At 41.5% G+C, this 12,640-nt stretch overlaps 1 protein-coding gene across 6 annotated transcripts in view; it reads right to left on the bottom strand.

Moving 5' to 3' along the window:
- The window catches only part of STXBP5L (syntaxin binding protein 5 like), an 815,959-nt gene that overhangs the window by 652,458 nt on the left and 150,861 nt on the right, over positions 1-12,640 (bottom strand). For all 6 annotated transcript variants that reach the window (XR_004539193.1, XM_033941651.1, XM_033941652.1 and 3 more), the window contains one exon: positions 9,773-9,907. Coding sequence is in view for 5 of the 6 variants with exons in the window: in XM_033941651.1 (XP_033797542.1) it covers positions 9,773-9,907 (135 nt within the window). In the remaining variant the exon portion in view is untranslated. The remainder of the gene's footprint in view (positions 1-9,772; positions 9,908-12,640) is intronic.

Below are 12,640 nucleotides of genomic sequence, written 5' to 3'. Positions count from 1 at the left end.
GAGATGCAACAGAAAGATATCGTCCAACTTGTGTGCAGAAAAAGAGTCTGAAGAGTTAAGCACAGCCCAGTGAGGAAGGAGGCGGAGCTGAAAAAGGTAGATGATGTGTTCTATGAACTTGCAGTTAGAGGAAAATAACCCACTGGTCAATACTAATGTGCCTTTTGTACCAGAAGAGTATATTTACTACTTTAGCAATGATTCTGCTGCTCAACGCAAAAATTTCCTTAGGCCCTCTTCTATCAAACTGCGCTAGCAGTTTTTAGCGCAGTGAGCCGCGCTGAATGGCCCATGCTGCGCCCGACTCTCATAGAGTTCCTATGAGTGTTGGGAGCAGCGCGGGCCATTCAGCGCGGTTCACCATGTTAAAAACTGCTAGCGCAGTTTGATAGAAGAGGGCCTTAATCTTTGCAATCATAATAATGACTTTCATGTCACAGCTGAATGGAACTTTTTTGGGCACCAGTCATAGAAAATCACCCTGTGATGTGACTGGAGGAACCATAAAACATTTAGCTGCTCATGCTATTTTACAAGCCCCCTCAAAAACCAAATTTTGGTACCGAAGGATCTGCTTGACTTCTGTGACAAAAGTGTCCTTATGTTATGTTCTTATGGTATCAAAATTTTCTCTATCCCAAAGGAGGATATTGAATCAATCAGAACTGTTTAGGATAAGAGTTTTAGCAAAGATCATGCATTGCTGGAACAAGGGGAAATCAATTTAAGCCCATCGATGCAACTACAACATGCATTAGCAAAATTTCAAATGACACCAATTCATTCATTGTTAAGTGTGATTGAACATGAATATTTTCCTGCTCATCAATTATCTAGCCTCCAACGTGGTCACTATTTAACTTGCATTTATGACAATTCTTGATGGAATGGCCACATATGTGAGATCTCAACTAAGGAACCTGATGTCATGGTCAACTTTTTGCACCTCCCCCCTTCCCCAAGGTCCTGACAGGTCATTTTATTGAGTCAAGAATAAAGTGAACCCTTCCACATAATACTTACAACTAGTTCTTTTTTGCTCTATTCAATTGGAGGGGCATAATCAAAAGGAACATCTAAGTCCGTTTTCGTCTAAGTCGCAAGTCGTCCAAAATATTTAGATCAATGCTGTCTTGTTAAAATGTTTATTTTATTTTTATTTTTCCTCTAACTCTACTTTTCACTTCTCTATTACCCTCCAGGTACTTTAGTTAGATTGTGAGCCTTCGGGACAGTAAGGGAATTTTTCAAGTACCTTTCTTATTTCTAATCTTAATGTATATTTTCTGTCAACCGCTTAGAACCTAACGGATGTAGCGGTATATAAGAAATAAATTACATTACATTACATTACATTACAAAGTAAAAAACACCCTAGGACACATTTTTGAAAAATACATCCAAAATTTTTTTTCTTTCGAAAATCGTCTAATTATACATCTTGCCGATCTGATCGTCCAAGTCGCTAAATCACTTTATACCACATTTTCGTCCAACTTTTCATCCAAGTCAAAAATGCCTAGAACAAGCCCTGTTGGACGTGGGAGGGATCTGCAAAGTGATGGACTGAACACTCAGACATTGCACCTAAATAGTGGGGTACCTTACAGGGCAATGCTGTGAACTTCACAAAAAGGGTGCCAGCTCCCTTATAGGTCATGGTGAGCCCCCCAAACCACCTCCAAAATCACCTAGACCAGCGGTCTCAAACACGCAGCCCATGGGCCGCATGTGGCTCTCCAGGTGTTATTTGCAGCCCACAGTCTGGATTCAATCAACAGAATTTCTCTTCCCCTTTCCCTTCCTTTTGGAGTAGCAGCGTGTTTGGCCGGCTCGTTCCGTTCAAAGCCACGGGTTGGCGGCTCCTCGCGCTATACACTCCTGCATCGGAAGCCTCTCTGATGCCACAACATCAGAAAGGCTTCAGACGCAGGCGTGGATCTCGCAAGGAGCCGCCACCCGCGGCTTTGAACGGAACGAGCCGGCCAGACACGCTGCTGCTCCACAAGGAAGAGAACAGAAGGGGAGGGGAAAGAGAAATGCTTCTGCTACATAGGAAAGGAGGACCCTAGGGAAATGCTGCTGCTGCTGTACTGGGAAAGGGAGAGGGAGGGAAAGGGGGAAGGGAAATGCTGCTTCTGTTGCTGCTGCACCCAATTGGGGAAAGAGAGGGAAGGAAGGAGAAGGGAGAGGAGAGGAACAAGAGAAGAAGCCAAGTTCATGGGAGGGAGGGAAGGAAAGGAGATATCAGACCATGGAGGGGGAGGGAGAGATGCCAGGGCATGGGGGAAGGGAAGGAGACAGATGCCAGACCAGGGGAAAGGAAGGAAGGAGGGAGGGAAAGGAAGGAAGGAGGGAGGGAGAGAAAGGAAGGAAAAAGATGCCAGACCATGGAAATAGGATGGAAGAAGAGAGAGATGGGAAGTAAGTCATGGAAACGTAGATTTTGAAAAGAAAGCAGAAAAATTGAACATTAAGTTAATGCCAAAATGGATGCAAGGCAGAAAGTGAAGACGGAGAGAAAAACAGTCAAAGGACAAGAAGGCCCTGGAAATATAGTTGAAAGCACAGAAAAATAAAGTCACCAGACAACAAAGGTAGAGAAAATGATTTTATTTTCAATATAGTGATTGAAATGTGCCAGTTTTGAGAAAGAAAAGATATTAAACTTTAAATGTGAGGGCTGCAGAAAAAATAGAGTACTCGGAGGGCCGCAGAAAAAAATAGTTAATGTCTTATTAAAGAAATGACAATTTTGCATGAGGTAAAACTTTTTAACTGTTAAAGGAAAGTTTTATTAACTATAAAGAGTTTTACCTCATGCAAAATTGTCATTTCTTTAATAAGACATTAACTATTTTTTCTGCAGCCCTCCAAGTACCTACAAATCCCAAATGTGGACCCGCAAAGGGTTTGAGTTTGAGACCACTGCCCTAGGCCCACTTATCTACCACCCTAATAGCCCTTATGGCTGCAGGAGCCACTTAAATGCCAGAAAAAAAAGGGTTTTAGGGGTGTATAGGGGAGTGCACATGTTCCAATATCAATGCAGTGATTACAGGGACTTATGGGCATGGGTCCTCCTCTCCATGAGTCCCTAACCCACCCCCAAGATGGCTTAAGCCGCCTCTGTGCTGGACGACTAGGCTTTCCTATGCCAGGTTGCCAGGTGATGATGGTCTGGAGGCTGAATTTTAAAGGTGCGATTACGATTTTTATGGGGTTGTAGTGGTCGGTGATCACTGTGGTAGTGTGTGGGGGTCTGTTTTATGTGTTTGCAGTGCTTATCTGGTGACTTTAGGTGGGTTGTTGTGACTTAGACCATGTTTTAAGTAGTCTAAGTCACAACGTCCAAGTTCCGTCTAGGTTCTGTTGTAAAACTTTCGGTTATACATGCTGTACGACTAAGTCTAAGCTGGCCCACATCCCGCCCAACTCCCGCCCTCGACACTCCTCCTGAAACACCCCATTTAGCTTTGGTCGTTCAGCAGCTCTATGAAGGCCTAGGTCGTTTTTATTATCGGCACTTGGACATATTTGGACAATGTTCGTCCAAGTGCCAACTTAGGCCAGTTTTTGGACGTTTATTTCTTTCGATTATGAGCCCCTATATGTTCAGAGACCTGAAAACCACATGGGAAACTAGGCCAAAATAAGTCTCACCATCCACCATCCTGAAGGAAAAGGGGATAGAAGGGTACAGATAGAGGTCCTGGACCTGATGGGCCGCCATGTGAGCGGACTGCTGGGCATGATGAACCTCTGGTCTGACCCAGCAGAGGCACTGCTTATGTTCTTATGTTTAGAATATAACAATCTTCAATGTGTTAGCGATGCAAAATATAAAAAAGTGAAAACTTATCTCAAATAGTATGTCAGGGTCCCCAAGTCATTTTATTAGCCACCCTGTAAAGACACCTGTTGAGTTCCAGAACAGCAAATTATTGCTTCCCTTGATGTACCCACAACAACATCAGGTAAGAAGTACATTTATTCACAAGCCAGTTTAAGCAATTTTGTTAAGCTGTGCCTTTTTTTGTCTTGCCCTTAAATAACGCTCAACAATCCATGGCTGGTACCTTGCCTGGCTATCGATATGGCCTCTAGGTGATGGGGTTGTCAATTTTGCTACATTGGATGATTTTCAAAATTGATCCACTTGACTTGGAATGATCCAAATGCTAATAAGAACGGATATGTGGTAGAACTCAACCTAATTTCAGGTGAGGTAGACAAAATAATTGGGCCAGCTGGCATACACCAGAGGGTACTGAAGGAATTCAGGAGGTTCTGGCGGCTCTGCTAGCTGAACTTGTCAATGCTTCTCTAAAGTCGGAAATGGTCCCCGAGGAATGGAGAAAGGTGGATGTGGTCCCCAGTTAGTCTTACCTCAGTGGTGAGTGAATTAACAGAAATGCTTCAAAAATGGAGGATAGAGTGTTTTTTGGAATCAAATGGATTACAAGATCCAAGGTAGAATGGTTGAAGGTCTTGTCAGACTAATCTGATTAACTTTTTTGACTGGGTGACCAACAGTTGGATTTAGGGGGAGTGCTAGATGTGTTGCATTTAGGTTTCAGTGAAACCTTTGACACAGTTCCACATAGGCAATCGATAAACTAAGTGCCCTTGATCTCAACTGATATGTCACTAATTGGATTAGAAACTGGTTAAATGTAAGAAGACATAGGGCAGTGCTCGGCAAACTGTGGCTCGCGAGCTGCATGTGGTTCTTTAGCCACTTGAGTGCAGCTCGTGGCTCTGCTAGCTAGAGCAGGAGTGCCCAATCTGCTTCCCTTTCCCATAAAGAGGACCTGGCTGCCTGGCTGGCCCAGAACTTCCTCTCCGTTAGAATTGATGTCAGGTGGGGATGGTTGGTCGGCCCGGTGCTTCACCCTCTTTATGGGGAAGGGAAGCAGGGAGAGCTCAGAACTCAGCGGCGGCCTGTTCCCCGATGGCGATGGTGGCCTGTTCCCCGATGGCGGTGGCTTGGGGGAGGGCAGGGAGACAAAAAGAAAAAAGGGAGACGGGAGACAGAAAAACAGACAAAGGGAGCATGGAGAGAGAAAGATAGGGAGACAGAAAGGGGATATGGAGAGAGAAAGGCAGATATACAGAAAGAAAGAGGGCATGGAGAGAGAACAAAAGAAGGGAGCAGGGAGAAAGAAAGAAAAAGTTTGGGGAGGGAATGAGGTCTGGAGGAGAGGAAGCATACAGGAGGCTGAAAGAAGGGAAGAAATATTGGATGCACAGTCGGAAGAATAACGTGCAACCAGAGACTCATAAAATTACCAGACAACAAAGGTAGGAAAAATGATTTTATTTTCAATTTAATAATCAAAATGTGTCTGTTTTGAGAATTTATATCTGCTGTCTATATTTTGCACTATGGTCCCCTTTTACTAAACCGCAATAATGGTTTTTAGCGCAGGGAGCCTATGAGCATCGAAAGCAGTGCAGGGCATTCAGCGCAGCTCCTTGAGCTAAAAACTGCTATCGCAGTTTAGTAAAAGGGGAGGGGGTATATTTATCTATTTTTATATAGTTGTTACTGAGGTAACATTGCTTAAAGTCATCTGCCTTGACGTCTTTGAAAACCCGCGGAATATAAATGATAATTAACATTTTCTCTGCGTACAGTGTGCTTTGTGTTTTTTTAAAATTTTATTGTTGGTAGATCATTTTGACTTGGTCATTTTAAAAGTAGCTCACAAGCCCAAAAAGTGTGGGCACCCTTGAGCGGGCAGGCGAGCGGGGTGTCATTAAATACATGTTTTGTCATATTTATATTTTAATGTAAAAAATATTTTTTTGTCAATAAATATCTAGTTTTATTGAATGTTAGTAGCTAGTTTAAAACGACTCCTAAAATCATGGTTCTTGAAAAGAAATTTGGCTCTCAAAAGAAATCTTAATCGTCATAATGCTGATCTTTGACTCTTTTGACAAATGAGTTTGTCTATCACTGACATAGGGTAATGGTAAATGGAGTTATCTTGAAGGAAAAGGATGTTACCAATGATGTATTGCAGGGATTGTTCCCTGGTCTAGCTGTTTTTAACATCTCTGTGAGTGATATTGCAGAAGGGCTGTCAGATAAGATTTACTTCTCTGTAATAGGATAGACATCCCTGATGAGAGGAGAGCATGAGGAGGGATATAGCTAAACTAAAAGAATGATCCAGAAATTGGCAACTAAAATTTAATGCTAAAAAATACAGTCATGCACTTGGGTTACAGAAACCCAAGGGAGCAGTATCATTTAGGAGGAGAAGTACTTCTGTGCTCAAAAGAAAAGAGACTTGGGGTGATAAAAAAAGATATAACCAGGATGGAGTCTGTCCAGAAGGAGGCTACTAAAATGTTCAGTTAGTCTTTATCATAAAACATATAAACACAGTCTCTTAGACCTCTATATTTAGAAGACAGATATGAGAGAAGAGATATGATTGAGGCATTTAAATATCTCCTCAGCATAAATGCACAAGAGACAGATCTTTCAACCAAAAGGAAGCATAGGATGAAATTGAAGGGAGACTCCAAAGTAATCTAAGAAAATATGTGGTAGATATGTGAAACGACCTCCTGGTGAAGGTAGTCAAGAAAAGAACTATATTTGAATTCAAGAAAACATGGGACAGGAATGTGGGTTCTCTTACAGCAGGAGTGTCAAACTCAATCACATAAGGGGCTGAAATCTAAAACATAGGATAAGTCGCAGGCCAATTTTTTTTATTAACCGATTTAGTGTGCGCTAAATGCGCACCTTAATAAAAGGACCCCTTAGTTTTAGCAGAAGTATAGGGTTACAACCTCTCCAACCCCACCCTGGCTCTGTGATGTAAACAAAATAAATAAAAAAAGACCCCGCTGGAAAGAGACTTGGGAGTACTGGTCAGCAAGTTGATGAAGCCATCCGCACAATGTGCAGCAGCGGCGAAAAGGGCAAACAGAATGCTGGGAATGATTAAGAAGGGGATCACAAACAGATCAGAGAAGGTTATCATGCCGCTGTACTGGGCCATGGTACGCCCTCACCTGGAATACTGCGTCCAGCACTGGTCGCCGTACATGAAGAAGGACACAGTACTACTCGAAAGGGTCCAGAGAAGACCCACTAAAATGGTTAAGGGGTTAGAGGAGTTGCCGTACAGTGAGAGATTAGAGAAGCTGGGGCTATTCTCCCTTGAAAAGAGGAGACTGAGAAGGGACATGATCGAAACATTCAAAATACTGAAGGGAATAGACTTAGTAGATAAAGATAGATTATTCACCCTCTCCAAGGTAGGGAGAACGAGAGGGCACTCTCTAAAGTTGAAAGGGGATAGATTCTGTACAAACATAAGGAAGTTCTTCACCCAGAGAGTGGTAGAGAACTGGAATGCTCTTCTGGAATCTGTTATAGGGGAAAACACCCTCCAGGGATTCAAGACAAGGTTGGACATGTTCCTGCTGAACCAGAACAAATGCAGGCAGGACTAGTCTCAGGGCACTGGTCTTTGACCTGGGGGCGGCCACGTGAGCGGACTGCTGGGCGCGATGGACCAGTGGTCTGACCCAGCAGTGGCAAATTCTTATGTTCTCCCTCTTATCCTCCTGTGCAACAGCCTTCCAGCCCTCTTATCCCCCTGTGCAGCACTTCCTGATTGATGACCTCTCCCCCTCCCCTCCATGAGACATCAATTTTTGGGCCTCCTACAACAGCAGCAGCATGAACAGCCTAACCGCCAGTGCTCCCTCTTCCCGCATCATCAGTAACGTGGCAGAAGAAAATCCCCAGCGGAGCAGGCCAGGAGAAGCCTGTTCAGACTGCTGACTCTGCCTGCCAGGTATCGCCGTTGTTACTGCTGCCGCCGGAAGTATTCACAAACAGCCCCTGCTGGTACTGTAATCTAAGGACACAGTGAGAGCTGTAAGAACGAGTCACACGCTAACTGCGTCTCTGGAAGTACAGCTGCAGGGGGAGCTCTTCTTGACCCGGAGCCTCCATTTCTCCCTCCCCTTCGTCCTCACCCTCTTGCACACTTCTTCTCGCTGTCTCATGGCCGGTCCTTTCCTGTGTCTGACCCGGTAGCTGGTGGTTGCTTTCCTCCATCGCCACTGAGCAGAGAGCAAGCAGGAGGGTATTCTCTTACGGGCCAAATTTAATTACCCCACGGGCCAAATTTGGCCCGCGGGCCAGAGTTTGACATGTCTGTCTTACAGGGAGGAAGAGATAAAAGATGATGTGGATGAGCAGACTGGATGTGCCACGTAGTCTTTATCTACCATCATTTTATATGTTTTAAAAAAAAACTAATAGGTAGCATATTTTAAACAAATAGAAGGGAAGTATTTCTTCATGTAATGCAGTTAACATAACAATATGCTTGTATAATGCAGCTACCTCTCAGTTCTGTGCGGTTTACAGAATAAAGATACTGGACATTCAGTGAATTACAATCCATTCGTTAAAAAATTTACAAAACATGTATGTTTTTAACAATTTTCTAAATGCCAGGTAGGTGTTGGAATTCAATATAAAATTATCAAGATGTTTATCCCATATATCGGCCTGATAAGATAGAATTCTGCCATGTTCACTATGAGAACCCTAGGGGGTCAATATTTAAAAGCATGTATGTGTGGCTATACCCAATGTTAAATTTAAGTGCTCTTGTTCAAAGGTTCTGTGGCTACCAATTCACAAAATTTTCTGGATTAATTCAATGTCAATTCAAAATCTAACCACAGAACAAAATGTGTTATACAGGGGAATATTAGGAGTAGGACCCAAAGGTATTAAGATAGTGGCACTATTCAGCCATTATCCAAATAATTTTTTCTATTTAATGGAACTACCCAAATAGTAGCCCTCACTAAAAATGAATAAAATATCAGTTGAAACTTTGGGGCTGCACATTCAGTGGTCTTGCCTAAATGGAGAGGGCTAGAAATAATAGAAAAATAAAAATTATCCACTTAGCTACGATAGCCATGAGGTTTTAATATTGCCTTCAGATTTCTAACCCTAATATCACAAACCTACATTTAAAACACCATTTCAAAAAAAAAAATTCACAACAAACTTTTATTACTTGTCATTAAGGGGGTAATTCTATAAGGAAGGCACCTATATTTAGGCACCTGATATAGGTATAAATACCAGCATATAACTGTATATATGCCAAATATACACCTATGCATTATTGTATAAATACAAGCATATTTGATGGAATGTATTTGTAGGCAAAATTTGGGCAGGGCACAAACTTGCACACTTATCTCAAGGAGGAAAGGAAAGAAGAGAAACAAGCCTCAGACTGCTATGCAAAAAAACAACAAGAAGAGGCACTGGAGATGTCACAGCCAACTGATGGATACAAGTCTTTTATTTGAAGTGAAACGGCTGAAATTTGCAAAAACATATAACGTCCCAACTAGGATCCAACACGCTTGATATTTGTCCCCTGAGGAAGGCGACACAGTCGCCGAAACTTGGATCCGAGTTGGGACTTTGTTTGTTTTTACAAATTTCAGCTGTTTCACTTCAAATAAGACTTGTATCCATCAGTTGGCTGTGACATCTTCACTACACTTATCTCTAGAACATAGGTGCACACACTTTGCCAGCCATTATAATAAAAAGCTTACTTTTCTTTACAGAACAGGCTCCTATCAGGTGCCTGGTTACAAAATTACCCCATGTTCTCAATTGTCTATTCTGAAAAATAATCATTAAGCATAAGAAGAGATGACACATCAGTGAAGAAATTGAAGAACCAGCACTTACAGTTCTATTGCCTTGTTCCACATAATAACATATCCAGAGAGAATGAAAGACTCAATATTTACAATGTGTGTATTTCCCCTTTCTGTTCCAACATACAGCCATTTACTTTGGAAAGGTAGATGACAAAAGGTAATCCTGAAATAGAAAATATTCAGCTCAGCAAGTATAAAACTCAATTGTAAATTATGCAGCATATTTTCAGTCTTTCAGTCTTTAAAAGAACACATTTTCACAACGGTTAGATTAGTTCATACTTGCTAATTTTCTTTCCTTAAGTCCCAGACCAGTCCATAAATTTGTGTTAGAGACCGAGAACTACTGAGTTATGATATCATTGATTAAGAACTCTGTGTGAGGTCTCATGGCTAATCAGTATATCATAACAAAGCAGAACAACAACAACATTAAAAGGATAACGGTCTCCTAGGAATTAATGAACTGTTCAACAGAGAACCATTAACAAAGGCTAAAGCCCTCTAGACCAGGGATCTCAAAGTCTCTCCTTGAGGGCCGCAATCCAGTCGGGTTTTCAGGATTTCCCCAATGAATATGCATTGAAAGCAGTGCATGCACATAGATCTCATGCATATTCATTGGGGAAATCCTGAAAACCCGACTGGATTGCGGCCCTCAAGGAGGGACTTTGAAACCCCTTCTCTAGACTAAAGATCCAACTGGAATAACGATCTAGCCAAAATCTTTATGCTTCAGAAGATAGAAAACAAACTGATGGTACAAACTATGGATGGGCTCAAGACTGGTCTGGTGGGACTCAAAGAGAACTGGCAAGTTTTCTCAGTTATAGAACATTGAAAGTTTCCTTTTTGTTATCATTCTCTACCTCCTGTTCTCTGCATTGTGGTGTTCCTTAGAGCTGTTATTTCACCACTATTCTTCAATATCTCTTTGAATCTGTTGGCGTTACTCATCTAATAATTTCAGGTGAAATAGTTACATCTATACTAATGGAAGCACAAAACAGAAAACTTCAATCTCCACTAAGCACAATTCTAATCACAAAAAACAATGCTAGCCACAAATGGGCAGCTAAGTGGAGTCAGGTTTAATGATTAGCTAAAAATGAAAAATTTTTAGCTAATCAATAAACCTGGTTGTTACTAGTACATTGACATCTTTACTGATGATATTCTATTAGTATCTACACAGGATCCCTCTAGTCCTAATCTTCAATCATTACAAGTTTCTCTGGATTCCACTGATGATTGGCTTAGTTATAATTGGTTGGTTCTCAATCCTACAAAGTAGTCTGCTCTCTGGGTTTCAGATTCTGGAATTACTCCATCTGTAGTTCTCACTATCCATTATATGCATATTAAACTGACCAGCAATATGCTCGACCTAGGTGATCCTTTTGACAATGTGCTTACATCCACTCTGCAAATTTCATCTGTTGTAAAACCATGTTTCTATTCACTTAGACTTAGTCACTATATTTGGTCGTACATAGATGATTCTTCATATGCAACCTTACTATAGCTTTGGTTACTTCAAAACGTGATTACTGTAATCTTGTTTACGCAGGTCTTCCAATGGTATCCAGCAAGACATTTCAAACTATTTAACACACCTCAATCAGGTTATTTACTCATGCACGGCACTTCGATCATGTTACCCCCCCCCCCCCTCCTATTGAAAGAACACCATTGGCTTCCAGTAAAATACCACATTGAACACAAAATTATCACAATGGCTTTTAAGATATTAAACACTGGCCTCTTTCATTATTCCCTATCGGCTGTTACACTCACTTCAATCCGCTTCATCTCACAAATGACCAGACTTACTTCCACATGTCCCTCTGCTTCTTTTGCTTTAGTACCATCTCTTTGGAACTCTCTTCCCCCTGCATGTCATTTAGAGTTATCTTACCCTAGGAGGCACTGGTGAGCTTCATTCAGCATGGACACTTGAGAGTTAAATTCCCGAGTTTCCTTATAAGAATCCAGTGAATTTCTATATTTTTGGCAGCAAGAACAAGAATATTTTTGCTCTAACCAATTATTGAACTCTAAATCTACTAATGTCTACAAAAAATTTGAAGACTGAATCAACCTCGGGACCTATGCCTGCTTCTAAGTGCCACAAACATGAGGCTGGCTCAATCACCATCTAAAATGGCCTTGACTGCTGACGGCAAAATCTCCTTATAGCATATTATGAATGAACTATCAGCCAAAGGCATATTGCAGGACAATCATTTCACTATTGGCACTTCAAGAGGACATTAATGACCTGAAAACCCAAGATCAAAACAACAGGCCAAACAGAAACAATATTATGATTCTTGGGATCAGAGAGGGTGCTGAGGGCTCAGATCCTTTCGAATTTTTTTGAAACTCTTCTCCCAATACTCCGTGATCTGCAACTTGAAAAGCTGCTAGAAATAGAATGTGCCTCATTTCTAAAATTAATCATCAAAAATACCCTAAACCTTTCATTCAGAAAATTTTACAATACCCTCAAGCTCTACTAATTCTGCAGAAGGCCAAGATAAAAATACCAATATTATATGAAGACATGAAAGTACTCTTCTTTCCTGATTTTAACAAATCTACAGTGCAGAAAAGAAAATCCTTTTTGGCTCTGCAATATCTTCTCAAAAAGCTGGGAGCTCAGTGCGGATTAATGTACCTGGCTTGGATGCGAGTTACTCTTCACAACCACACCTATAATTTCGATGACCCGGAAGCTCTTCAGGCTTATCTGGACTCATTTTCACCCAGAACGCATTGATATTGCCAACTAACCTGTATTTTCACTACTGACCCGTCTCATTTTGATGATTGGATTTCAACCTATGCCTTCATTTTCATCCTTCTCCAGAAGATACCTAATAGGTTTTTCTCC

The sequence above is a fragment of the Geotrypetes seraphini genome, chromosome 4 (genome assembly GCF_902459505.1).
Source record: "Geotrypetes seraphini chromosome 4, aGeoSer1.1, whole genome shotgun sequence".
NCBI lineage: Eukaryota > Metazoa > Chordata > Amphibia > Gymnophiona > Dermophiidae > Geotrypetes > Geotrypetes seraphini.
The sequence above is the reverse complement of the archived record's forward strand: the minus strand, read 5'-3'. Positions and strand labels throughout refer to the sequence as shown.